General features: G+C 52.7%; 14 protein-coding genes across 14 annotated transcripts; 7 read left to right on the top strand and 7 right to left on the bottom strand.

Moving 5' to 3' along the window:
* Positions 1-37: 37 nt before the first annotated feature.
* On the top strand, positions 38-1,711 carry PFLUO_LOCUS2705 (uncharacterized protein; the record flags this gene model as incomplete). Its single annotated transcript, XM_073779872.1, has 1 exon — positions 38-1,711. The coding sequence occupies one exon, from the start codon at positions 38-40 to the stop codon at positions 1,709-1,711; it is 1,674 nt and encodes a 557-aa protein (XP_073636784.1).
* Positions 1,712-2,839: 1,128 nt separating this feature from the next.
* Positions 2,840-4,041, top strand: PFLUO_LOCUS2704 (uncharacterized protein; the record flags this gene model as incomplete). Its single annotated transcript, XM_073779871.1, has 2 exons — positions 2,840-2,876; positions 2,930-4,041. The coding sequence occupies 2 exons, from the start codon at positions 2,840-2,842 to the stop codon at positions 4,039-4,041; spliced, it is 1,149 nt and encodes a 382-aa protein (XP_073636783.1).
* A 565-nt stretch (positions 4,042-4,606) lies between these two features.
* Positions 4,607-5,599, top strand: PFLUO_LOCUS2703 (uncharacterized protein; the record flags this gene model as incomplete). The annotated part of the gene is made up of 2 exons (XM_073779870.1): positions 4,607-4,857; positions 4,909-5,599. The coding sequence occupies 2 exons, from the start codon at positions 4,607-4,609 to the stop codon at positions 5,597-5,599; spliced, it is 942 nt and encodes a 313-aa protein (XP_073636782.1).
* Positions 5,600-5,945: 346 nt separating this feature from the next.
* On the bottom strand, positions 5,946-6,884 carry PFLUO_LOCUS2702 (uncharacterized protein; the record flags this gene model as incomplete). The annotated part of the gene is made up of 1 exon (XM_073779869.1): positions 5,946-6,884. One exon carries the CDS (start codon positions 6,882-6,884, stop codon positions 5,946-5,948), a length of 939 nt encoding a protein of 312 aa, XP_073636781.1.
* Positions 6,885-6,936: 52 nt separating this feature from the next.
* PFLUO_LOCUS2701 (uncharacterized protein) lies at positions 6,937-9,435 on the bottom strand (the record flags this gene model as incomplete). Its single annotated transcript, XM_073779868.1, has 2 exons — positions 6,937-7,735; positions 7,790-9,435. 2 exons carry the CDS (start codon positions 9,433-9,435, stop codon positions 6,937-6,939), a joined length of 2,445 nt encoding a protein of 814 aa, XP_073636780.1.
* Positions 9,436-9,935: 500 nt separating this feature from the next.
* Positions 9,936-11,610, bottom strand: PFLUO_LOCUS2700 (Sphingolipid C9-methyltransferase 2; the record flags this gene model as incomplete). Its single annotated transcript, XM_073779867.1, has 3 exons — positions 9,936-10,894; positions 10,948-11,434; positions 11,503-11,610. 3 exons carry the CDS (start codon positions 11,608-11,610, stop codon positions 9,936-9,938), a joined length of 1,554 nt encoding a protein of 517 aa, XP_073636779.1.
* A 450-nt stretch (positions 11,611-12,060) lies between these two features.
* On the bottom strand, positions 12,061-13,327 carry PFLUO_LOCUS2699 (uncharacterized protein; the record flags this gene model as incomplete). The annotated part of the gene is made up of 2 exons (XM_073779865.1): positions 12,061-13,043; positions 13,096-13,327. The coding sequence occupies 2 exons, from the start codon at positions 13,325-13,327 to the stop codon at positions 12,061-12,063; spliced, it is 1,215 nt and encodes a 404-aa protein (XP_073636778.1).
* Positions 13,328-13,692: 365 nt separating this feature from the next.
* PFLUO_LOCUS2698 (tropomyosin-2) lies at positions 13,693-14,398 on the top strand (the record flags this gene model as incomplete). Its single annotated transcript, XM_073779864.1, has 3 exons — positions 13,693-13,710; positions 13,860-14,164; positions 14,236-14,398. 3 exons carry the CDS (start codon positions 13,693-13,695, stop codon positions 14,396-14,398), a joined length of 486 nt encoding a protein of 161 aa, XP_073636777.1.
* Positions 14,399-14,566: 168 nt separating this feature from the next.
* On the bottom strand, positions 14,567-15,278 carry PFLUO_LOCUS2697 (uncharacterized protein; the record flags this gene model as incomplete). Its single annotated transcript, XM_073779863.1, has 2 exons — positions 14,567-15,043; positions 15,099-15,278. 2 exons carry the CDS (start codon positions 15,276-15,278, stop codon positions 14,567-14,569), a joined length of 657 nt encoding a protein of 218 aa, XP_073636776.1.
* A 164-nt stretch (positions 15,279-15,442) lies between these two features.
* Positions 15,443-16,565, top strand: PFLUO_LOCUS2696 (uncharacterized protein; the record flags this gene model as incomplete). Its single annotated transcript, XM_073779862.1, has 5 exons — positions 15,443-15,537; positions 15,605-15,903; positions 15,961-16,065; positions 16,120-16,365; positions 16,426-16,565. 5 exons carry the CDS (start codon positions 15,443-15,445, stop codon positions 16,563-16,565), a joined length of 885 nt encoding a protein of 294 aa, XP_073636775.1.
* Positions 16,566-17,170: 605 nt separating this feature from the next.
* Positions 17,171-18,337, top strand: PFLUO_LOCUS2695 (uncharacterized protein; the record flags this gene model as incomplete). The annotated part of the gene is made up of 1 exon (XM_073779861.1): positions 17,171-18,337. One exon carries the CDS (start codon positions 17,171-17,173, stop codon positions 18,335-18,337), a length of 1,167 nt encoding a protein of 388 aa, XP_073636774.1.
* Positions 18,338-19,479: 1,142 nt separating this feature from the next.
* PFLUO_LOCUS2694 (protein-ER retention protein) lies at positions 19,480-20,931 on the bottom strand (the record flags this gene model as incomplete). The annotated part of the gene is made up of 5 exons (XM_073779860.1): positions 19,480-19,553; positions 19,617-19,930; positions 19,991-20,676; positions 20,735-20,784; positions 20,847-20,931. 5 exons carry the CDS (start codon positions 20,929-20,931, stop codon positions 19,480-19,482), a joined length of 1,209 nt encoding a protein of 402 aa, XP_073636773.1.
* A 555-nt stretch (positions 20,932-21,486) lies between these two features.
* Positions 21,487-22,584, top strand: PFLUO_LOCUS2693 (peroxisome bioproteinsis factor 10; the record flags this gene model as incomplete). Its single annotated transcript, XM_073779859.1, has 1 exon — positions 21,487-22,584. One exon carries the CDS (start codon positions 21,487-21,489, stop codon positions 22,582-22,584), a length of 1,098 nt encoding a protein of 365 aa, XP_073636772.1.
* A 653-nt stretch (positions 22,585-23,237) lies between these two features.
* Positions 23,238-24,239, bottom strand: PFLUO_LOCUS2692 (uncharacterized protein; the record flags this gene model as incomplete). Its single annotated transcript, XM_073779858.1, has 3 exons — positions 23,238-23,516; positions 23,572-24,149; positions 24,218-24,239. 3 exons carry the CDS (start codon positions 24,237-24,239, stop codon positions 23,238-23,240), a joined length of 879 nt encoding a protein of 292 aa, XP_073636771.1.
* Between the last annotated feature and the right edge of the window lie 1,590 nt (positions 24,240-25,829).

The raw sequence follows: 25,829 nt of genomic DNA, 5'->3' as shown, positions 1-25,829 counted from the left end.
GTCACTACATCGCTCAAACCCCTCTACTGCTAGCACAATGGCAGGGCAGCCTGTAAAGCGCAGCTTTGCAGGAGCAACCTTGGACAATCTCGGAGCACGCTACCTTGGCGTACGCTCCGAAACATGCAGCTACACAACGCAACCGGTCCAGATCCCTCTGCGGGACGGCGTCGAGCTGGCTGCCGACTTTTACGCACCAGAATTGCTTGATAACCAAGCATCCGCGGGTCTAATCATGGTCCAGTGCTGCTACGGTCGAGGCGCAGGCATCACCTTCCTCAATGCCCGCCTCTTCGCTGCTCGAGGCTTCCAGGCCCTCTTTGTTAGCACACGCGGCACTGATGGCTCCGGTGGCACTTTCGACCCCCACAGCAATGAGCAGTCCGACAGTCAGGATATCGTCGCCTGGATGCGTCAGCAGCCCTGGTATCCTGGCTCCTTTGCTACCCTGGGGCCCTCGTATCTCGGTTACAGCCAGTGGGCCCTCCTGCATAACCCACCCGCCGACTGCATTGCTGCTGTCATTCCCGTTGGGCCTCATGATCAGGCCTGGCACACATGGGGTACCGGGTCCTTTCGGCTTGATCGCGCATCCTGGAGCGATCTGATGTCGAGGCGTGAAGACGAGCGAGGGAGCTTTCTCTCCCGTCTGTCAAATATACCCGGTTTGAGCTTTTTGCGGCCGTCCGGGCGGCTCGAAAAAGCTGTAGCTGGTCTGCCGCTGGAAGCGAGTCTGCAGAAGTACTTCGGCGACAAGGCCCCGTGGATTTTTGACTATTTGAAACATCCCAATGTTGATGATGCCTACTGGGAATCACGACGACACCACGTATCTCTTGATCGTGTGAAGATTCCTATATTGTTGGTCAGTGGTTGGTACGACACCTTCACAACACAGACAATGCACCAGTTCAAGCACCTGCACAATAGAGGTGTCAATGTGAGCCTCATCGTCGGTCCCTGGACACATGTCCAAGGATCTGGTCTACATTCTACGCCGGAGATAATGGACTTCCTCGCTGAGCACCTGACCAAAACCGGAAAATACAATTATCCTCCAGTTCGCATATTTATCACTGGCTCCCAGGAATGGCGCTCAATGCCTACCTGGCCTCCAGCTACTCAGCCCAAGGCCCTATATCTGCAAGAGGATAGCGGTATCGGATCGAAGCAGCCTGTGCAGGATGCAAAACCGGCCTCCTTTGTCTTCGACCCCTTGTACCCTACCCCAAGCATCGGTGGCAACCAAATGGCTTCCGGCGGACGAGTAGACGACGGTGCCTACGCAGAGAGATCAGATGTCCTAGCGTTCACGAGCGAGCCCTTTTCAGAGGATCTTGAGGTTCTGGGCATTCCATCCGTTCATCTGACACACGCTAGCGACCCGCCCTTTGCAGACCTGTTCGTGCGGCTCAGCGAGGTCGACGCCCAGGGCGTGTCCCACAACATCACTGAGGTGTACCAGGCGCTCGATCCGTCGCGCGACACGTCCCAGCCTCTACAGCTGAATCTGCAAGACTGTGCTCATCGATTCCGGGTGGGTACACGAGTGAGACTTATTGTCGCGGGCGGGTCTTTTCCGATGTATGCGAGAAGTCTTGGGACTGCTGAAAATCGTGTGCGGAGTGAAAAGACGGCTCCTCAAAGGCATACTGTAACTATTGCGGGTGGAGTGTCACGACTTGTGCTGCCTATTAGTGCTGCTGCTTGATTCTCGTATTTCTCGGTTGGCTGTTCACGTGCCTTGCCAATTGAGGTGAGAGTAGCAGCAGCTTATTAGATTAGTTTTCTGTCCTTATACACAATACAATGTTGCACTGAGCTTATTGAATTTGACAGGGGAAGACTCACTGTCCGTTTGAAAGAAGGGTGGAGGATCGGTGAAGAAGGGACATTCGACAGAAAGTGTGCAATATTTTCAACCCTCTTTGCGGTCCCGTGTCATTAGGCCGATCAGCTCCAGCCGTGCTCGGCATACTGCATCAACAATGGTGAATCTACCTGAAGGCTATTATGATAAATCAAGACACCTCAATGGCGCGTGTGGTAGCATGCAATTACTACATTTAGGCAGTGTGCAACTCCCAGCTGTCAGCCACTTCCTGCTCCACTCACTTCTCCCCTGGCTATTACTAACGTCTTACATATCACATTTAAGGGGGCTGTGTGCTCCCCCCAAAGCTAATCTTGTCTCATGTCAAGCTCGCATTTACTCTCTCTGCCTAAGATCGGCAATACCACGCATCCTCACGGGGGACGCGGTGAAGTTTAGTTACCACAATAAAAGAAGCGGTTGGTAATCACAATCCCAATCGCAGTCAGCAAGGGTTTCGCGATAAATGATCTTCTGGTCTGCATTATGCAGGTCCCAATCTGGAAGGTGCCAGTCAGCACGGCGAGAAAATCCCACCACGGCCCAGAAGATCGCGTGAGCCGAAACACAGGCAGGGCAAGAACACCGACTTCCAAGGGCTGTATTTACTATGTGTGGCATGAGCGGGAAAAGTAAGTCGGGCGCTAGTCCTGGTGTAGATAAAGGCTGGGGATCTTCGAGAATCAGATAAGTTTCCTGGGTACGAAAACGACAGCCTCTCAAACCCCCGGAAATTGGTCGCGCAGTGGGGCCCCTGTCTAAAATAAGGCACAGCACACGATTCGAGATCTGCCTGATGAGCGATTAATTGTCATCACTTGCCCTAGTATCAAGGTTGAACTGACGCGTACAATAATGCCAAATCATTCCTCATCTGTGGCTATGCTCGTAAAGTCTAGATATAACCCTCGATGTCTTCGTAGGCCTTTTTTTTTTTTGACATTTTTTGATCAACATCCCTAAACTATGAAAGAATTAACATTTCTGACGGCTCTCGGTCTTAGTGAGTACAATATTCCCTTCTATCTTTTGCAAAACATCTAACTTTTTTTGAAGTATCGGCTGTTAGTGCCGGTATATATACATTTCCTGCCGCCGCCCCGCATGTGGCCTACAGCGTCACCCTAGACTCGGGGGTCCCATTCTTCCAAATCGTCGCCTCTACTTCGTATCAATGGGTCGCTCTCGGTGAGGGATCGCAGATGGCCGGCGCCAATATCTTCGTCGTTTACGCATCTGGCAATGATAACATCACTGTGTCGCCCCGACTGGGTCTGGGCCACATCGAACCATTGTTCAACCCAAGCGCTCAGGTCTCTCTGCTTGAAGGGAGCGGCATCCAAGACGGCTATATGACAGCGAGTATCCGATGCGATAGCTGCCTTCACTGGTCCGGTGGATCTCTCGACACCACCAGTCCCTCGAGCAGCTGGATCTGGGCCGTTAGAGAAGGCAGCCCGCTCGACACAACCGATCAATCTGCATCTATAGTCAAGCACGACACTGAAGGCCACCAGACCATTGATTTGACTCAAGCAACTGTCTCGTCTGCAAATATGGCCAATAGCAACCCTTTCAGTGGATTCAATGGGACATTCGTCGCCGCCGCGGGTGCTTCTTCGGGCGGCGGGTCTGCTTCTTCGGGGACTATGATTCTAGTCACTCACGGCTTTCTTATGGCTTTCGCCTTTGTGGTGCTGTTTCCAAGTTTCTCTCTCTTCATACGCATCATCCCTTACTCGAAGACCGTTCCTCGCATCCATGCACCTTTGCAATTGTTCACACTCTGCGTCGCGCTGGCCGGCCTGGGCATCGGGGTGTACCTGGCTGTCACGGGTGATTTCATAACCAGTTATCACCCCATCATCGGCCTTATCACAGTCGGAGGAATTTTGCTCATCCAGCCTCTCATGGGCATAATTCAGCATTTGCACTTCCGCAAGACAGGGCAGAAAGCTTGGTTTGCGTACGTCCATCGATGGTTTGGTCGTTCCATGATCCTCCTGGGTATCATTAATGGAGGACTGGGGTTTATGCTCGCTGGCATTGGAAGTTCAGGTGTTCCTCGGGGTGCAGTGATTGCCTATTCGGTTATCGCGGCAGGGGTTGTATTCGTATACATTGCTGTCTTGGCTTCCCAAGCTTTCTTGTCGAAGCGCCGGAAGTGAAATTGACCTGTCTCGGGAGGAGGCTGTGATATATGCGGTTTCTCCTTTCCGAATTGTTTATGTTATCACGAAAGAATGACGGCTCTCTTCCAGTAGGGCCTGACGTATGGTTATACTATCTATTCACATTGCCTTCCTCAAAAGATCAACTGGTCCAGTCCTGCCCAAAGGTGGACGCCTGACTGCTTAGGCGTCCAATTCCACGCTGACTCAGCCGGCATTGGTCTCCCGGCCGGCAGCCGAGAGTCACGGGAAAAGACATTTCCCCTTTCTGCGTAATCCAAGGCTGTCGGTTGCACGGCAGCTTTAAACCCCAACATGCCGCCACTCGGCACCTTGAACATTAAATGTGAATCGACCAACCACACCGCTCGGCATCTGGCCAGTCGATCTACCGTTGCCCGCACTGTCTCCCCCACCCTCTCCCAATACAATGCGTAGCCGAACGCTTTGCCGTCGCCATCATGATGAGCCGTATATATAGACTTGCGATGTTTCCTCTGGGGATCCTCCATTCCTCTCCATAATTTCTCTCTCTGACACACTGACACATTCACCTTGAATCATGTCTGCCCACCGCGAGTTTGATCCGAACTTTACGCCCTACGTGGTGAATGCCATGGGCCCCCAGACTCCCGAGCGCGCTCGTGTGATCCTGGGCTCGCTGATCCGCCACATCCACGACTTTGCGCGCGAGGTTGAACTGACCTCCGCCGAGTGGATGATGGGCGTGGAGTTCATCAACTCCATCGGCAAGATCAGCACTCCCGTTCGCAACGAGTGCCACCGTATCTGTGATGTGATCGGTCTGGAGTCGTAAGTATACGCGAAGAGAGAATAAGAAAATGTATATTAACAGGAAATTAGTCTCGTCGACGAGATCGCCAACAAGATCGTCACCGATGAGGGCGTCTCCCCGACCTCCAACGTCATCCTGGGCCCCTTCTGGTCCCCCAACGCGCCCTTCCGCTCTCTGGGCGACAGCATTATCCAAGACGCCAACCCCGATGGCAAGATCACCTACATGCACGGCGTGCTCAAAGACATGGAGACCGGCGCGCCCATCTCCGGCGCAGTGCTGGACATCTGGCAGGCCTCAGCCAACGGACAGTACGATTTCCAAGACCCCAAGCAGTCCGAGAACAACCTGCGCGGCAAGTTCACGTCCAACGAGAAGGGCGAGTTCTGGTGGTACTGTTACCACCCAACTCCTTATTCCCTGCCCACCGACGGCCCCGCCGGTGTCCTCCTCAATCTCATGGACCGCTCGCCCATGCGTCCCGCCCACATCCACCTCATGATCACTCACCCCAACTACGCGACCATCATCAACCAGATCTACCCCAGCGATGACCCCCATCTGGACATCGACTCCGTCTTCGCCGTCAAGGACGATCTCGTCGTGGAGTTCAAGCCCTCGTCGGACCCCAAGGCCGACCTCGACCTCGACTACCCCGTCAAGATGGCCCTCAAGAAGCATCACCCCAACCCGAGCACGGCCCCGCCGGTCTCGTCATTTGAGCGCTTCAGCAAGGGTCAGAAGGAGCAGAAGCTTTGAGTGGTGATGATGATGATGCTTTTGGTGCAGAATTAGCGGCGTTGTGACGATCTCCATGTACAGTTAGCATTTTCTTGCTTTATTTGCGAAATTCCCATTGCATATTCATATCTATGATATTCCATTTCCAGTGTTGCGTAGGAGGCTCTCGATAGTGGAGACTGTCAAGTGTGCATCCGGGCCTGCATGTGCAGGGGTAAGCCACATGGCATTTCAAACCGGACTAAATGCGTTTGGTCGGAATATCAGCTCCTCACAACCTTATTTGGTCTTGATCTCCGTAATCGAAAAGTTCAACTTTGAAAAATGGTTTCGATGGATCTACTGCAAAATCCAGACCTCATCTTCACACCACATCTCTATCAACACGAAACAGCCAATCCTCCAAACAATGCCCCCATCTAGCATGTTTCCCACGAAGGAGGTCATCAGCCATCTCCCGAGTGAATAGTCTCCGTTGCCCAGGATGCAGTCTGTCCCGCTCAAGACAGAGCTCGTACGTGATCTGAGGCACCTTTCTCGCATCTGGAGGGCTGCCGACGAAGTAACGTGGATCACGATCGATCAGATCATCTTCAATTCCAGGCTCCCTACTCAGCGCAGGCCATTGCATATCAAGTAGGAGATTTTGATCGCTCAGAACCAAGTCCGTCCACGCATCTTGCGCCATTTCAAGTACTGTCTTTCCAGAAGAATTCTCCCAAGATAACATGTCTGGACGCCGGTCCAGGATTACCTTCAAGATACCCGGAAATTGTTTCGTGACTGCGATATGGGCAGGGGTATTACCTCTCGCATCGCGCTGCTCTAACTGATTTTGGCTGCTGTGTTCGCCCAGGTCGAGTAAAAATCCTGCAATGGCGGGCCGGTTGTCGCGATCGGGATCAGTATCCCAGGATGGGTAGCGAAGTGGTCGATAAGATCCGTCGCAATAGGACATCCATCGCGCAAGAGGAGTGAGATGCCTTTGGCACCGCTCGTTGAGCAGGGATGGGATAATCTGTCGATCTAGAAGACCGACCATCTCGGTCAGGGCATGAAGATTCTTGCAGGGTTCCCATTCGAGAGACACTAAAGTCAAATGCAGGATGTTATTCCCAAACCGATCATGAGTTGTTTGGTCCGCGCCTGCATCGATGAGAATGCGGGCGAAGGTGGCTCGATGGAGTGAGAATGCTAACGCGAGAGGCGTGTGGCCTTCTGTAGACCTGGTGTTCAGATACGAGGGAAAGTTTTCGACGAGGTATCGGACTAGGCACTCTGATTCTTCGCACGGCTCGGGCATTACTGCACAATGAAGAATCAAATCATCTGCAAAATGTTAACCACTGTTGAAATTAAAGGCCTCGGGACTTGCCTCTCCAACTCAGCCATCTCTGCAGTGCTTCCTTCGTGTCGGTTCCGGACTGGGAAAACTGTTGCATTCTATCCTCTTCCTGGATCGAAGAAGCATATTGAAGATAGCATTCAGTCGCGTCTGCACCAAGGAACCATTTTGTAGTAGCGAGATTTCCTTGTGTTGCCGCTGCCAGAAGGGGTGGCCGCTCACTTCTCTTGGGCTGATTCACTGCCGAAGGCAATACCTTCTGTGCCCCTTCATTTTTTCCGATCTTGTATCCTCTCAATGGAATCCCAAATCCCGTTTTGGTGATAATCTCAGCAAGACACTCGACACGGCCCAATTTCATAGCAAGAAGGAAATAGCGCTTGCATAAAGCTCCCAGGCGTCGACCATGGTGATAAGGGCTGGTAAGTTCTCCAGTTTCCAAAAGAGATGCCAACAAGCGCGGATCATTTTCAATGACTGCATGTTCCATCAGATTCATATGTGGAGCTGAATTCGGATCAGTGGTCGACAGACGCAGCGAAACTTCGCTGTGATTAACAGCCTTGAAAGCGTCTCTGTCGAGCGATTGATCCCCGAAAAAATATCCAGACCGTGAAAGCTTTCGAGGCTGGGCCTGATGTATTTGGATGATTAGTCTTGCGACATCCCAGTGGCGTTTCAGGGTGGTGAGCGAAAGAGGAGAGAAATCTAGTCTGTCGCACTTGGAGACTTGGAGTTCGTTGCCGTCCTCTTTTTCCAGAGTTAGACGCTTTATAGTCTCCGAGTCGCCTTGCCATGCTGCTTCAAATCTGTGAGAAGTCAGTATAATATCCTTTCTTTTCGACAACAGGGAAATGCCGTACAATTCCAAATATGCTTCCTGGCCAGCTTCAAACGGAAATAATGACGGCCTATTGTATATATCGCTAGTGAACTCTCCTCCTAGTTGTGACTCCTTATCGGATGCAGGTGTTTCGGGATGGAGTTCCTCGAATGGTTTTGCGCCTCGAGCTAGCAGTTCTGCTTTCAGTATCTGGTAGTCCTGAACCAGACTCTGGATTCTTTGTCTCTTCGCATCGAATTCTTGAGGCTTGTCGGTCTCTTTCTTCTTTTCTTCGTGTGCCCTCTGCATATCTTCATAGCAACTACGTGCTCTGCCCAGAATTACCTTCCCAGCCCACATTTGATATGTACCCTCCGTGAGGCCCGAAAAATACTCTGTATGTTCATCGAAAGGCCTTAGAGCCCCCTGCTGGAGTGAAGTCAGACTCAAAAAGCCGTTCAAACTTTTAAGTTTCCGGCGCACCGCGTCCAGAACTGAATATCCACGACTAAGACAAGTCGACAAATACCTCCAGGTACATGAATCTGCCCCTCTCCGAAGAATCTCCATTGCAACTTGCGGCAACTCATTCTCAACAGCAGAGATAATAGGCTGTCTAGCCAGCCGATAATACCTGGACAGATCCTTTCGCTGAGGAGAACGAAGACTCGCGAAATCGACATTCTCGACAAAATCGTCATACTCAATGAAAGGCTTCGCGCCAGCCTCGAGCAGTTTCATTGCCGCGGATGCGCTCTTCAAATCGAGAGCCGTATTCAAGGCCGAATACACACGCGGAAAAAGAGCTGGTTTCACGTATAAATAGTCCAATGCGAGTGTGAATCCTTTTTCGTCGGTCTGTGAGTATATATCGAGAAGCTCGTCGTATCCAGATGCAACGACGTACTGCAACGGCGTCCTCCGATCCGGGTCTACCTGGGCAATGGAGACGCCGCTTACTTCAAGTAGAATCCGCGATATATCCCTGGCCTTTTGGCGGTCGAGGAGCAAGGGCAGATAGAGGGTTGGTAGTATACCGGTCTGTGGTCTGAACTGGGTGATGAGCAGGTCGTTGGCGGGAGGATACGTCCTGAGCGACTGAAGGGGATTGGCTCCAATGGAAAGTAGTTCGACGACGGCTTCGGTGTGCCCGTGCAAGATTGCAAGATGCAGCGGCGTGGTGAAGTCTTTCCAGGATCTGACGTCGGGATGCTCGTAAACATCTGCGCCGACTTCGTCTATGTCTTCAAATAACCTGCGAGCGGGTGCACGGTCGGTGGGATCTATTCGCAGCAAACGGACAGAGTCTCCATGCTCATCTGTGTCCAGCTCGTTGTCCAACTGCTCTTTTAGGCCCGTGTCATGACCACCCGTTGGGTTCGCCTTGTGTTTGTTTTCAGCACTCTTAGACAGGAGAATTCGAATTACTTGAGCATTTCCCCGCTTGGCAGCAAGGTGTAATGCGGTTTGTCCATCTTTTGTCCGCGGGGTGATGTTGGCACCGGCTTCGATGAGGCTCTGCACGATTGCAGGGGAGGAAGCGATGCAAGCTAGGTGCAGTGGCGTTCTTCCTGCGCAGTCACGATGATTGGGGTCTATATCTCCCCGTTGCAGACATTCTTCGACAGCCTGGATATCGGCGAGTGAAATGGTTTGGCATAGGGCCTCGGCGTCGGGATTGGCCATAGTACCTAGTGAGTGTCGAGAACAAGAAGTTGAATGAGCTTGGACTTGGACCCCACGTTACTATTTTCGGGGACACTGATTATTGATTAGATGATGTATCTTGCTTTTTTACATGGGCGATGGGCGTATCTATAAATTCTAAGGTTGGCGTTTGCTTTTACATACAATGCTTCGTTCATTGGTAGATAAAAACAGACAACAGGAAACCCTGCCCAGCATACAGATATCTAATAGGTACCTGCGACAGAAAGTTGCAGTATCCCTGCATTCTAATCACACATCACAAACGTGTTGATGCGTTTTTCTTCGAGTGTTCACTCCGTCATCCATCGTGACTGTACTGGACGACCTCCCTCTCCAGTAGGCACCGGTACCAGCACCAGCACCAGCACCAGCACCATTCTTTTTTCTTCCTCCTAACCACCCCTTCTTGCAAATATCATGTATCCAAGACGACGGACTCGACGCCTTGGACATTGACATGTCACCTCCAAAATCCCTTACAGGTCCTTCTTGACGACGTGGGCGCTGGGGAGAGTACCGGCACGGTCAATAGCAGCCTGGCGAGCACCAGTGAGAGCGAACTGGGACTTGATACCCTCAATACGGTGCGTCGAGTTGATGTTCTTGACGAGAGTAAGCTGCCAGCAAGTGGCACCACCCTGGCGGGAGGTGATGGTGGAGGCGGCCAGGAAGTACTCCCAGATGCGGAACCAGCGCTTGCCGTACTTGGCCTCGACCTTGTCACGGTTGCCGAGCCAGTTGCGGTACCAGCGCCAGAGCGTGGCAGAGTAGTGGACGCCAATGGTGTCGACGGCCTTGATCTCGAAGCCGGCGCCCTCGAGGCGGTCGACGACAAAGCCAAGAGGGGTGGATGCGTCGGCGCCGGGGAAGACGTACTTGTTCATGAATAGACCCCAGATCAGATCCTCGTACTGCCATGACTTGCGCAGACCGGCGATCTGCAGGAAGAAAACACCGTCGTCGTCGAGCATGTCATAAACCTGGGACAGGAACGAGGAGAAGTGGCGCACACCGACGTGCTCCGCCATCTCCAGACAGGTGATCTTCTTGTAGCCGCCGTCGACGCGGGGCGAGTCGCGGTAGTCCGAGCACAGAATGCGGCTCTGCGCGTCCTCGATGCCGGCGCGGCGAAGTCCGTTGTTACCCCATGCGGTCTGGTTGCGGCCGAGAGTGATACCAGTGACGTGGGCACCGTAGTGGACCGAGGCGTACTTGGCCAGCGTACCCCAGCCGCAGCCTAGGTCGAGGATGGTGTCGCCGGGCTGGATGCCGATCTTCTCGCAGACAATGGCCAGTTTGTTATCCTGCAGCTCTTCGAGAGTCTCTTCCTTGTTGATATCGCTAATGATACCGGAGGTGTAGATCATGCGCGGGCCAAGGAACCAGGCGTAGAAATCATCGCCGCGGTCGTAATGGTCACGGACCTGCTCCTCATCTGGAAAAGTTTAGAGAATGAAAAAAAGAAGGTATGTGAGAGACGTAACGTACCCTGGGAACGAGTGTGCAGCAGCATCTCGGGAATGAAGCCGAACAGGAAGTGCTTGAAAAGACCCATGGTGAAGCGGAAGTTGGCCCAGTCATGACGATACTCGAGGCACTCAAGGGCATCGCCCTTGAAGTCGACCTCGCCGTTGAAGTACTTCTCGTAGAAGGTCTCCATGGGGATCTTGCTCTTGCCACGGTAGGTGGCACGGTCATGTTCGCTGTGGAATTGCAGGTAGTGCTCGACCGGACGGCCGGCGTACTTGGCCTTCTCGGTCTTCCGCGGGGAGATGGTGGAGGAGACGGTCCAGAAGGCCATCAGGACTGGGACCGTGGTGAAGATAGCAAAGAAGATGGTGGTGTACAAGCCTCCGCGGACCTGGCGGGCCAGGAACCAGGGCACCACGATGAGCAGGAAGATCATCAAGCCATTGGAGAAGCTGTCGCTGCCCGGCGAGTCGGCGGGGACGGGGGCATTCTTAATGGCCGGGTACTGGAGAGAACAGAAGCTAGTCAGAGCTAGTTCCCGTGCAGAGAGCTGGGAGCAAGCAAGCCACTTACTAGGGTGGTCGGCACACCGCAGTCCACGGCGGGCTTGGACTGCGGAGGGGCAGCCGGGGTTTCGATGAACTCGAAGTCCTCGATGGACTCCGGGTGGACGGAGGACATGGCGGGCGAGAGGAATTGGGGGAGGGAGGGAGAGGTGGTGGGAGTGGAAGAAGGAAAAGGAGGAACAACAAGAGTAAATAACTAGGCGGTGAGGACTTGATGCCGAAAGATAGTACGTGGCGGGACCAGACCCTGGTCCGTGGGTTGGCCGAGGGGGTTCACGGAATTCACGATCCAGAATAATAATTTGCAGTCTTTGGGTCCTCTTCTTCATGTGCGTCTCGCCTGTGGGCTTGGCTGAGTGATCGTCTGGCGAGTGGAGATTCCTGAAACAGCACGATCCGCGGTTGCATGAGATAATGGCAGGAGTATCGTCATTCTTCAAAAAAGGAATCAATAATCAAACGCCAGGCCCCTATCGGCTTGCCGACACAGTTAATAACTAACCCATTCCTGCCGATATCCCTCCAATACCAATACAAATATGTAAACACGCAATAATGCCAGCGTCTACAGCGTCAGCTGGAAATTCTGGTCCTCCTCGTCCTCGTCAAAGGTCGGCAGCACCTCCTCCGGTTCGGTCCGAGTGACATTCTCATCAAAGCAGCCAGCAGTCTTGCAGCGCATCCACATATCCGACCCCAGCGGAGGCGGTCCGTACAGCTGCAGGTATGCCTGCGGAGACAGCGTATCCAGAGCACTGGCCGGCTTCTGTTCGGCGGTCTTCTCCTGCAGCGTGGACGAAACACTTCTTCCCTTGGAGTACCCAAGGGTCGATTTGGATGTAACTGCAGCGGCCGCGTTGCGCATCGATGACGGGTTGCTTGGAGTGCGGGTCTTCTTCGGCATCAGTGGCATTTTCGCTTTGGGCGCCGAGGCAGACCGAGCCGGGGCTGCACTGGGTTTGGGCGCAGCAAGGGCAGCCGCCGCGTCGCGAGATCGAATGGTAGAGATGTTGCGAGCTTGTCTGGTGGTCGTCGTAGGTCCCTTGACGCGGCGATTCTCGGCCTGCGGTGGCTTCGGCGGCTCGTTTTCCTCGTCGAATGTGACCCCATCCAGCTGCTTCATGATCATCTCGTCCGCCATCTTGTCACACGCCGCCGAGTCTGCCTGAAACTTGCGCTGTTTGCTGGTGAGGCCATCGTTGCCAACCTCCTGTCTTCCGTACACGCTCTCCAAGCCTAGGGCACGGTTCCTCGGGCGGAATTGCGGGAAAGTCGTGTCGTAGGTCACATCATCCGGGATATCGGGAAGCTCCGTAGGCTTGGGGGGCATGTATTCAATGTCGGGCACATCATCCTGGGCAGCTTCGGTTTGAACCTTTGGCTGCGCCTGCTGCGGGACGGGAGCCGGTTTCTTGATTCTCTGGGCGGTTGACGCCCTGCGGTTTGTCTTCTCCGGCTTGAGCGTTCCTCCAAAGGGAGCGGGTGTCTGGAGGCCCTTCGCTTTGGCATTGGTGGTTTTCATGCCCAGAGGCGCGCGGGTTCTGGTGTCTGTCCACGCGTCAGTCTAGTACTGTTGTATATGATATCAGAGGGTCCCTACCCATCGGAGTCATGAATGCATCTTTGCCCGGTTTGCCATTCTCCTGGCGATTTCCCTTGATCGTACGTTTTCCAAAGGCCACGGGGTTGTTCTCATCGTTCAGCGGCACCTTGAAGGGGGTCTTGCCAGGTGTCTTGGGAGGCAGTTTGTTGACGCCCTGATTCAATGGTTTGGCAGCCGCAGCCGTGTGGTGGGTGTTTACCAGGTTCTCTTGGTCTCTGAGGGCCAGCATGATGGCGATGGTGGTCTCCTGCAGATGGTTGTCTCAAGCCAGGAAGTAACTATTGTTTTGTTGTTGCCCGTGGAGACGAGCGGGTGATCCGCAGCACGTGATTGGCTGCCAGTAGGAGGGGCTAGAAGGTGCCCGTACTCGGTACCTGGCACTGGCTGCATTGTGTGCCTGGTGGATAAGTACCCGGTACCTGACTGCCACACCACACTTCTTACTCCCTCTTGTCGGTCAGCCCGCTTTCTTCCTCTCTCTCCTTCTCAACCCTGACTCCTCCACATCTCCTCCAATCACTACCCCCGACTGTCCACCTTCCACCTTCCACCTTCTTTCGGATTATCCCTTCTCCTTTCACCAAGACTTCCAAAATGGACAAGATCAAGGAGGTGAGTCTCCTGTAAATACCCCTGCCTGTCTGGCGGGGTAGCTCGACCCATCCCACCATGAACAATGCACACTACACCATACCCACACCATACCACACGCACCACCTTACGTCTCATATCCACAACTAATGCGAGCAATGAAACTCTAGCGCATGAACACCCTCCGTGTCGAGGCGGACGAGGCCCACGAGCAGGTGGAGGAACTCAAGACCAAGATCAAGACGCTCGAGCAGGAGAACCTGTCCAAGGAGCAGGATATCACATCCCTCAACCACCGCAACCAGCTGCTGGAGGAGGAGGTCGAGAAGCTGGAGACTTCTCTCAAGGAGGCCAAGGACGCTGCCAGCCAGAGCGCCCAGCACGACACCCAGAACGAGGCCCTCCAGCGACGGGTGCAGCTGCTGGAGGAGGAGGCGGAGGAGAACGATAAGACGCTGCGGGAGACGAATGAGAAGTATGCTGTTCTTTTCGTGGGGTTGTTTTTTACCTGCCTTGAATTTGTGCTGACCTTCCCCCGCGGTCTAGGCTCCGCCAAACCGACGTCAAGGCCGGCCACTACGAGCGCAAGGTGCAGGCACTCGAGACAGAACGCGATCAGTGGGAATCCAAGTACGAGGAGATGGCGAAGAAGCACCAGGAGCTGCAGAAGGACCTGCACGACCTCGAGGTCTCCATCAGCAACGTGTAGATGTCGGAAGACGTTGGGGGTTCTTTCTGTTTTCCTATTGTCATAATGTAACTACCTTGTGTTACGTCCCTCTATTTTTTATGTTGTTGGTCCGAGATAGCGTTCTCAATAGCAACTCCGATAACCATGCAATTATTATGTTCGTGGTAGATATATCTATCATCATCATCACTGCTCCCGCCGTGCCTGGGCCTTTTTCGCTTTCGATAGTCTCTGCTTATTCCGCGCCTGTTTCCGGTCCTCCTTGCTCTCGTATCGGAACTTCTTTTTCTTCTTCTTGGGCTTTTCTGTAGCCGCCTTGCGTGGTTTGACGGGTTTGGTCTCGGCTGTTGCGCGTGCAGCCGTCTTCTGTTCACCCTCGTTCTCGTCATCTGAATCCTCTCCCCGGACCGACTTGAGAAGTCCTTCGCGGGATGTATCCATCTCCTCAACCGTGACCGTGGTGTATTTGTCTTCGTCGATATATTCAGCCTCGTAGTCCACCGCGGGTGGCTCCTCAAAGCCTTCCCATGCATCATCTTGATCGCCATCATTTCCAGAATCCGAGTCGCTGCCATCAGTGGCATCTTCTTCCTTCAAGCGTTTGAGCTGTCGCTGGTGCTCCTCCATCGCGCGCTTGAACTCTGCGGTCCGCTCTTCACGAATCTTTTCCAGGCAATTAGTATGTTGGCAGACCAGGAAACTAGACACAGTAGCATACCTTCTTGCGGTCTTGTATCCGTTCTTCGCGGGCTCGCTTCTCTGCGGTTTCCTGGGCATGCTTTGCGCGCTGCTTCTTTCTCTTGCTGAACCCGGTCAGGAACTCATGGCGGGCGTCGTTGTCGAAATTGACCTCTTCGACTTTGGGGTTCGGTTTGCGTCGTTTAAACTGCGGCGCCATTTTCGAGAATAAATAATGGTGTTGGTTGTCAAGTGCAGTCCAAAGAAGAAAGAAGAAAAAAAGTCGATGGTCGGCCAAGGCGGGATCTTGGTCGACCGCCTCCGAAACAACCAACTCCCGAACACCACCTAACAACCTACACCTCTCCCCCAACCTAACCCACCATGCATCTCAGCAGGTTCGGACTGCTCGCCCTGGGCGCAGCGACAGTCGATGCCTTCCGAGACACATCGCCCTTTTTTCTAGCCTCCACCTCCGAGTATGTCGGGATTGATTGGCCCCCCCGTGTTGGAAGCTGCGGCCAGCTAATCACTTCTTCTGCACAGAGTCCTAGCGAACTCGGCGTACATCAAGTCCGGTGCATCGCTCCTAGATACCCTTTCTACCTCTCTCAGCTCCTGTCCCTCCGACTACTATGTCGTCATCAATCAGCCCGGCGTGCACAGCTCCGATTTCTCGACTCGCAAGTCGGCGCCCCGCCTCGGCGCGAAGATGCTGGGCAAGGATAAGGCGATTCGGTCGAAGATGACGGTCAACGAGGTAGCGGGTCTGCTGGAAGCTAAGGATGTGAGCGGATTCTTGGAGAAGAAGTGCAAGGCAAAGACGACCGCCATCGATGGTTCCTGTGAGTTACGATGCTGGCCCGTGAGGGATGCTCGCACCAACTGACACCACCGTGTAGCTGGATCGTACCCTTCGTCATTTGAACCGGGTCCTCGCATCCTCTCCGTCGACTTCCCGATGCTCTCGCTGGGCTCGGACCGCGCCCAGCAGCTCTCCGACAACGGTTCGTGGACCGTCCACCAACTACATTTCGCGATTGCTGACAGTAAATAACTAGATGGCCTTCTCGCCGACATTGTTGACCGCATTCCCGCATCCTCCAAGTACACCATCCTCTACGTCACCTCTCCCCGCGAGTTCCCCGACTCCGATTCCATCGAGTATGACTCCAGCGAGGGTTCCTATCAGGACGCCCTCCACGTGGATCTGAAGCGCGACTACTCGTCCTGGTCCTCCAACGCCGACTCATCTGATGACTCTGGCTCCCAGAGCCTCTTTGAAGAATACCAGTTCTTCACGCCCGGTTCGTGCTCCCCAACCCTTCGGTTTCTTATCTTCTTCTCCGATCTGACGTCTTGCCTAGGCATTTTCATGGGCTTCATGGCGTCCTTCTTGTGTCTTATGATTCTCTACATCGGTGTCAGTGCCCTCAGCGGCCTGCAGGTTCCGTATGCTGCGTTTGAAAAGGACACATCCGGTTCGGTGCAGAAGAAGCAGCAGTGATGGGACGAGGATGTGTTTCGGGGAGGGTGGTCATTGAATATAGGATATTTATCATTTCCTTGCTTGCATGCTACAATTATTTTTCTGTTTGACCTTGTCACTTCATACTGTATACTATTGTATCGTCAGGTGATGGTGACTAGCCTGAGGCACTGACCCCTATTCTTAGGCATTCTGGCACCGGCACCTTTTTGCCTCCTTGCTGTTCTCGCCTTCGCTTAAACCCCTTGGACTTTCTCTCGTTGTCATTCGAAAATCGATCATTCGTTTGTTTCCCACCGTTCTTGCGATCATTATTACCCAGACTTCCTTATACGGAAATCCATTGACGGTGGATCCCTCCGCGATTATTTGTGCTAGTCCAGCGTCAGCAAGGCTTCCCCGTCAGCTACACCTGAATCCAGGGTCCAGTGCCCAACCAGACCAAACCCCTGCGCGCAGGGTCTCCAGTCACCCAGGTCAATGTTCTAAGTAGATTATTCAATCAGAGTCCTTTTTCTTGGCTGCATTCCTCGCTGTCGCTGCGATCTACGGCCCTACCCGACTGACCCGCAAGTCTGTGGGGGCTTAGTTGAGATTGGTTGTTTACCGTACGCTTCGTTGCCATGCGACTCCTTCCACGGGGGCTGGCATCAGGCCAGCGACCGTCATGTCTCCTTCTGGTGCTGCTGGTTCTTCTGGTCGCTGCTCGTGTGTCCGAGGCAGCGGGCGATGCCACCCAGGCTGCTGACGCCCAGACCGCCGCCGATCCCGCAGCAACCCAGGCACCTGAGACTTCCACCACACCCGAAACTTCTTCGACTACCACCGACTCCACCACCTCCACCGACACTTCGACATCGACACCTGACACCACCACCACCTCGTCCTCGACGACTGAGTCGACAACCACCTCATCAACCATGGACCCGACCACGACTACCTCCACGACTACCTCCACAACTACCTCGTCCACTTCCTCCTCAACGGACAGCACAACAACAACTTCGTCAGCTACCACATCATCCACATCGTCCACATCGTCCGGAGCTGCCTCCTCAGGCGGATACCCAATCGTGACCGTCCCTCCCACCGCAGATGCACCGTACATGCAAACAACCAACACGCCCGAAGGGACCGTGTTTATCGCCGTCGGCGCAGCACTCGGCCTGATCGGCCTCGCCCTACTAGCCTGGCGCGCAATGGTCGCATGGTCAGTCAACCGCTCCGTCCGCCGCGCAGCAATGATGCACTCCGAAAACAAGCGCGTCCTCCGCACAAACAAGAAACGCTCAGCCATGTACTCCGCCGCCCCAACAGCCAGCATGTCCCTGGACCGCCTCCGCTCCAGCTCCAAGCGCGCCAGCAAAGCCCGCGTCCCGAGCACGCACAGCGGCCTGTTCTTCTCGCCTACGGCTGGAGGTGGTGTTGGTGTCGGCTCGCATACCAGTCTCAACGCTACCGCCAGCCCAGCCGGGAACCGCGCCTCCAGCTATCTGCCTGCGGGATACTATACTGCCGCTGGCAGTTCTACACCCGCCACCAGAGGAGGACCAGACCTCCATGCGGGCCTGTCGTCTCCGCCGGGGTATCCGCCCAATATTTCTCCCACTCTCCCGCCGACAAACACGTTCCATGACCCGCCGCATAACCAGCGCCAGTCGTATGCAGGGGCCTCGACCAGTTCGTTGAATCTGAGCCAGGCGCCGCAGGGTCGGGCTCCGAGTGCGTATCTCGAGGATCTATTCGAGAGCCATGTGCCGCCACATTATCCGGACTCGGGCCGGAGGTGATCTTTGTGTCTCGAGGCGTGCGTGGGAATTACGATTTGATGGGTTGAAAATTCGACATTTGGCCTCTTAATTTTTTTGTTAATTGGATTCTTTCTTGCACCTACAAGCCATATGCTTGCCATTTCTGTGTCATATCTCTGATATCACCTGTCTTCCTTTCTGTCTTGTTCTCATCTTGGACCTGGCGTTAATATCTGTCCTCGCATCCAAAGCATTAGTACTATTCGATGGAGTTTATCTAGTAGTGCCAATTCAATCCAACGAGCTATCCATTTTCTATCTTCGGGTGCCTGCCTCCATATACTGTAATATATGAAGTAACGAGAAGGCAGTCAGTCATATTGGAGACAGATTCCTGGAATGATCGAGACGCAGTCACACATCCATGCGATAGAGACAAATTAAGAGTAGTATAAAATATAGAGCAAAGGAGACCGAAAAAGAGAAATGGTAGTTGATACAATATGCATGAAGAAAGGATGTATAAATCAAAAACAAGTCCAAGTAAGATGCACCAGTCAAATCAATCAAAGCCGACAGAGCGGTAGCCAGTATCTGATACAGAGAAGTAAAGAAAGCAAGTAAAGAACAAGAAAGGGAAGGGCACACAAATGCAATGCTAGCCTTTGTTGAGACAAGGCAAATAATCAATCCACGCATCGATCGATCGACACAGAGAGACAAATTCGCAAACACCATCGCCCAAATTCGACGATTCCATTCCAGTCCAGTCCCACCTATACGTACACGTCACATACCCGCACAACAAACAGCCACATCCGGAAAAAACAGAGGCGGGGAAAAGCAAAGAAAAAAAGCCAAGGATAGACAGACAGGCACCATGAAATCCAAAAAGAAAAGCAAGTTTCAAAAGGAGAGCAAAGTAATACTAACAAAGCCCGCTAGAGATGCGGGGAAGGGCGAGAGCAAATGGAAATAGGTAGGGCATACAGCGTGAATGGGTGGTTCCCTTCTTCTTCCAAGGGAAGAGTCCGGGGCCCCATAGGATCTATGGTGAGTCTAGAACAAACAGCGGGTAGGGAATATTCAAATCAGTCAGGGAGGATTGTAGGGTTATTTTTCGCAATTTTCTTCTTGTTCTTGTTCTCGTTCCGGAGGATCGACGGCATAGCGGGATATGTTCAGTCCGCATCAAATTTGCGGCTATATTCGCCGAGGAGAACATCGTCGGGTCCAGGTCCGTGGGAATTCCGGACTTTTAAAACGCAGGATCGTCAGTGAATTGTGATCAATGGAACTGGGGGAATTGTTGACATACTCCACTCAGCCTCTGTCCGGAAGAAAACCCACATCCACCGCCGGCCAACTTCCAGGAACATGAGCGTAAAGTAGCCGCTCTCGGTTTCAGAGAGCCACGCCAGCCCGGGGAGGGCGCGCCATAGCCATGAGAAACGGAGCGCAAGATCCGCGAGGATGACGTAGTGGTATAACCGGTCCGAGAAGTAGCGGTGGCGGCGGAGACCGTACGGATGCTCTTTGTTGAGGCGATCCGGAGTGAGTAGGGTCAGATCCCAATCACGGACGACATCCCAGTAGAAGGAGTAGGCGGAGTTGATAAAGCAGAAGATGAACCTGGGCCAGTGTCAGAAACTGTCTCAAGGCGGGGCAACAGACCATTGGCAATATACGTACAGGAACCGCATCAAACTCATTTCACTGAAACCGAAGAAATCCAACGGGCTGTAGTTCCGCACTTTGGTGGACAGCCAGATGACGGGGAACGCGGTCGAGTACTTCAAGGCGTTGAGGAGGTGTCCGTTGGCACGGTTCTCATCTCTCCGCAGGTTCGTGCGACGTGCACGCACATACTCGGTCAGACATTGGCGGAGTCGGATGAGACTGGGAATGGCCACGATAACCGGCACGATGAAGTACTTGCCGCAGGAGCGAACGGGTTTTTCGGTGGAGCTGATGTCCGGTGCGAAGAACATGCAGAAACTCGCGTACAGATCACCGAGGACGCGGGCGTAGCTGGTCAGGGCATCCGCCAGCAGAATATCGCCGAACTTGCCATCCTTGCTCTCGGCCAGGCCGCCGATGCTGACCCGCTTCAGAGTCCGGAGGAAGTGAATTCGACCGGATCGGGCGAGGCGATTGAAGGGCCATATGAGAATCAGAAGGAGGACAATGTAGCACGATTGCGGGATGAAGTCTAGTCGCTCGACTAGTTCAACGGAGCGTCGCGTGGCGAACCAGAATACCACGATCCAGATGCCCACCGGGATGGACAGAGCGGTTGCCAGACGGTAGGCAGAGGTATGGTGGGGGGGTTGTGAGGAGGAGGAACGGGCAGGATATCGAATGAGGGCCGGAACGTCCTGATAGAAAAAAAGTATGAGTGCCCGAGAGCGAGTCAACAAGGTTTGAGCCACTTACAATGTTGGCCGCGGCAAGATAGTGGAGGTTAATCGCCCATCCCCAGAAACCTGTGCCACACACAACACGATCAGCTCTCAGTCCGTGGAGAAGGAGGGCTTGTCACACATACCGGCGACTAGAATAATGGCCAGACGTAAGGGGAAGGGGAGGACAAGGCCAAAGCTGTCCAATTGAGGATGTTGATCGGGACTCATGATTCCATGTGTTTGGGCTAGAGGGAAACCCCGGGCGAGAGATAAAAGAGAGACTAGGGGCGAGGGACGGAGGAGGATGAGGAGGGAAGAAGGTAGCAGTAATAGTGTGGAAGATGGGAGGACGCAGATCACCGCTTCAGGGAGGTTCTGCAGTTAATAAGCGTCCGCTTCCAGCAGTGATGATGGTCGACGAATTGCGCGCCGATGACTATGTGACAGGTCGCGTGCCATGGATCAAGGTGAGTAGGGTCAATGTGTCGGATAATGTTGACAAAACATCTATAATATCTCTATGATTGATCCTGTGTTGACCTCCTATTCTTCTTTCCATGGACTGCACAGACGCACTCCTGATCCTCCACCAAGTGGGTTGGTTGGTTGGGTCCAGACCGCAAACGTGTGCGCGGCCAACGGGGCCATCAGGTGATCTCGACTGGGTCAGGTGATCCAAATCACGTGATGAGATCCGATGCCGAGGTACTGCTGGGATCGATCCCGGAGTAAAGCAGCTCGCCGTCGCTTTGCTGCACTCTCTCCCTCCCACCACATTCCGCCATGGCAGACGAGTCACCACCATCAGTCTCTCCAGGGAGAGCCCTCGGTGCGCCCACCTCACACTTCTACCCCTTCGCCACCTCCCCGGACGTCATCCGCTCTCACGAAAAGGATGTTTTCATGACCGGCAGCTTGGTCCAGCAGGCCCAAGGCATCATTCGCTCTTTGCGCGGCGCCCGTTTTGCACACACCCACGCCGATTCCATCAAGCATCTTACCGAGATTCTCTACTTCTCACTCACGACGGCTATTGGCAACCGCACGCTCGGCGAGGAGTACTGCGACCTGGTCCAGTTGGAAGACGAGACGCTACGACTGCCCTCGATCACGCGGCGAGTTGGTTATATTCTTAGCAGCATCCTAGTGCCGTGGACATTACAACGGTTCCTGCCGAAGCTACGCCAGCGTCTGCGCGCCAAGCTCGAGCGCAGCATCGCGCGCCAGCAGGTCCGCGCCGCGCAGCAAAAATCATCGCCGATAACTCCGCAACCCTTCTTCTCCAAGCTGCGCGTACAGCAATATATCCTCGAACATCTAGACTCAATTACATCTCTGTCCCCGATCTACGCCCTCAGCATCGCGACCTTCTACTTCACAGGCTCCTACTACCACCTATCCAAGCGGCTCTGGAATCTCCGGTACGTCTTCACCAAGAAAATCGAAGATGAAGAGCAGCGCGTCGGCTATGAAGTGCTCGGCGTGCTTCTCGTGCTCCAAATCGCCGTGCAGGGCTTCCTACACGTCCGCAAGCTGGCGTCAAGTGTCGGCGAGGAGAGCACCACAGCGGACGCCGCCGAGTCCCGCTCCGAAGCGGGCACGTTGGCGAAGTCCATCCAGAATCCGGTCTCCATGCCTCTTTTGCCGGCGTCGACGCCGAATTACGATCTTGCTGAGGACCCCGGCGCCGTCTCGTGGATTCCTGATGGCCAGCAGCGCAAGTGCACGCTGTGTTTGGAGGCTTTCAAGGATCCTAGCGTCACTACATGCGGGCATGTATTTTGCTGGGTCTGTGTGCGGGATTGGGTGCGAGAGAAGCCTGAGTGTCCGCTCTGCAGGCAGGAGTTGCTTTTGTCAAAGGTTCTGCCGCTGAGAGGGTAGCATTCGAGATAATTTTGAGCGTGACGACCTATTTGAATATTACAGGACAACACTAGGTGACGGTAAACCGTGGCGCCGAAACTGGCTACTTTTATAGGAAGAGATGTATTAGAAATACCCCTACGAAATGTGCAAAATGTACCTCCGTCTCCATTTATGCTATGTATTCCCCGGTTAATAGAGCGGGTAAGTGATTACTCCCATAATACCTTCTGATATTATTATCAAGTGTTTGGTTAAATCTAGTTAACTACGTAAACTGTCATTAGTGGGACTGGTGATGGAGAATATGCTCCCTTAAATTCTGGCCGTATTTTCTGGACGACACTTCAGGCTGGCGTGAGCTACCCTTTCGTAGGAACTTCCGATGTAATGAAGAGAATCCTTCGATTTTCTAGAAGTAGAAACGCCTCCGCTTCCTGAAAATCCTCAAATTACAGTATATTTTCGTTCAAAAATTCGGAGCCCCAACACCCGAACGAGTTCATTATTCAATCCAAAACTAAGCTGAAAATGGCGCCTGAGAACAGCATCAATTCATTTCAGTATCTTACAAAAATATGAAATTATGCTGTAAGTCAAGAATAGCCACTCCAAATCATTCTGATATATTTTCGTCGATATGATTGCTTGTTTCCGGGCTATGAAATAGATCATACTGAAGTCAACGCAGGAGCCTCCGTTGAAGGGATATTGGAGTGCTTGGTTTGCAAATAGATCTTCTGCATTCCTTGCTCACGCTTCTCGAAGACTTCATAGACCTTTTCAATATCTTCGAGGCGGAGTCGGTGAGTGACCATATCGAGGGGATTGATTTCATTCTTTTGGATGAGCTCCATGAGTTGCTGCCAGTACTTATGCACTGGAGCTTGGCCATTGCCAATAAGTCGCACACCGGTCTGCATCAGGGCCCCAATGTTGAAATGGTTGGTCTACCAAAAATTTGTTAGCATTTTACGTTGACTTCGCCTCGAAAGAATCACTCACGTATCCTGCATAGATGCCTGTTACACCAACCCGTCCGAACGAGCGAACAGAAGTGATCATCTCATTCAGTAGCTCAGATGTATCCGTTTCCATTCCCAACGCTTGTTCGAAGTAATGGGCCCACCCCTTTGCATACTCACCCGCAGCGCACTCAAGAGCGACATCAAGACCGCCGGGAGCCAACTCTTTCAGTCGCGACGTCACGGATTCGCCCCGGGATAATTGGGTGAAGTCGATTGTCTCTAGCTTGGGTAGTTTCTGTTTGACGAAGTCCAAACGCCATGCAGCATCACCGCCATCAATCAAAATAACTCGACTGGCTCCATGATAGAAGCTGAACTGAGCACACATCTGCCCAATTGGGCCAGCACCCCAAATGCCAACGATGTCGCCTTTTTGGACACCAGTATCTACCACACAATGCCAAGAGGTAGCAATAACATCAGAAAGGTAGAGAGCTTTCTCGTCAGGTACATCAGCGGGTATGGGAAGCAAATTGACATTGCCATATGGCACCCGGAGGTATTCTGCCTGGCCACCGGCAAAGCCTCCCGTGAAATGTGAGTATCCAAACATTCCTATACTGGAGTCAAAACTAGTTCTGCATAATCAATGAGGGCCAGGATGCTGATTCCCATCGACGTACCAGCGGTTCGTTTCCCGTACATGGCATTTTCAATCGTATTTTCGTTGGTTCTTTCACATTGGGAGTATCTCTCATGTCGACAGTTCCGGCAGCTCCCACATGCGATTGGAAAGGAAACAACTACACGATCGCCAGCTTTGATTTTGTTTGCTTCAGGTCCAGTTGTTTCTACTATTCCGCAGCATTCGTGTCCGAGAACATCGCCTTTTTCGAGCTGGGGAATGACTCCTGTCAATGGTCATTAGCTGTCTATCATTCCCAATAGCACCAATTCTTGCATACCATGATATAAATGCAGGTCACTTCCACAAATTGTACTCCCAGTGACCCTGACGATCACGTCTCCTGGGTCAATCACTTTCGGTTTCGGCATTTCCACTGATCACATCCATGAGCATATTTATGACACCTTCGAGCATATTGTGGTTAACACACCGAGTTTTATGCTGTTTTTCCCTTGCCAAGTAGTGGCTAGGATCTTTTCTCCAGTGTCCTTGCCGTGTTCATTCTGGTAATTGCTGACATCAGTAGTGATCGATGCGTTATCACCATGTCCAACTGCTTTCTCCACCAGATTTGCAGCTTGTGAGAGGGCCATCGTGTGTTAGTTGTTAAGCTTATGGGGTTCTGTGGGAAAAGAACTGATGAGTATTTTCGTGAACAATCAACTTCTCGACGTATTTACACTAAATAAATCACCCAGAGACTTCTTTTTTCAAGCCTCCTAAATTTGAACTAATTTCCGGTTTTCTTAAGTTCTTGAATCCTGTTTGTTCATCGCTGACATCATAATGAAGCTATCCGACCGGAGGGTTGTTTGCACGGTGTTCTTAACGCAAGGAATTCCAACACGCCACATGCACGACTATACGTTTGTGCCTTGGTAAGAGATGAATAGACAGATCAGATCTGAACGTAGGATAGTATCTGGTTTTGGATCCCCCCGCATTCAGACCATATATTGCTGACTAGTTTTCAACAAGATACTGTAATTCTCGGGACGTCATGCTTCACGTGGCAGAGGTATCATGAGCGGCTGTCTGCGGCCTCACACATTCTTTTCCCATAATTAGAGGAGATTTTGCCCAAATGAAGCTGTCAAGGCCACTAGAATAGGCTCCTTGTACAGGTCGAACATGGAGATAATTATTGGGACATTTGGGAGGAAATTGGACAAACTAGTTATAAACGCTCGTGCAGCCAACCTAAATCCAGGCTAAAAGCCATAAATGCCCATAGGATAAAACAATGATTCTGACCAAGTGTGGGAACACGGGGTGTTTACCCCACCGTTCGTGGTGGGGAATTAGGCAACTAGAACAAAGGTAGAAGAGACGATCCACGGACGGAAAGAATCGAAACCAAAGAAAGTTCAAACAAGATCTGACAGTACTCAATGGTTCCGTTTCCGGTTAAATCGGAGATCATGTTCCAACATAATCAAGAAGTATATTATTAACCCTATCGACTCACAGGGCTTCTGACATCATACATCCTACACATTTTAGCGATGAGCGTTTTCCACTGTCATTACGCCATCTTTACGCAATATCTCTTTCCATCATCCACAGACTTGTTTACTGGCACCAGCAGACGTATATAACGCCGTCTC

This window comes from Penicillium psychrofluorescens, assembly GCF_964197705.1.
Source record: "Penicillium psychrofluorescens genome assembly, chromosome: 2".
Taxonomy (NCBI): domain Eukaryota; kingdom Fungi; phylum Ascomycota; class Eurotiomycetes; order Eurotiales; family Aspergillaceae; genus Penicillium; species Penicillium psychrofluorescens.
This window is presented reverse-complemented; position numbering and strand designations above follow the sequence as displayed.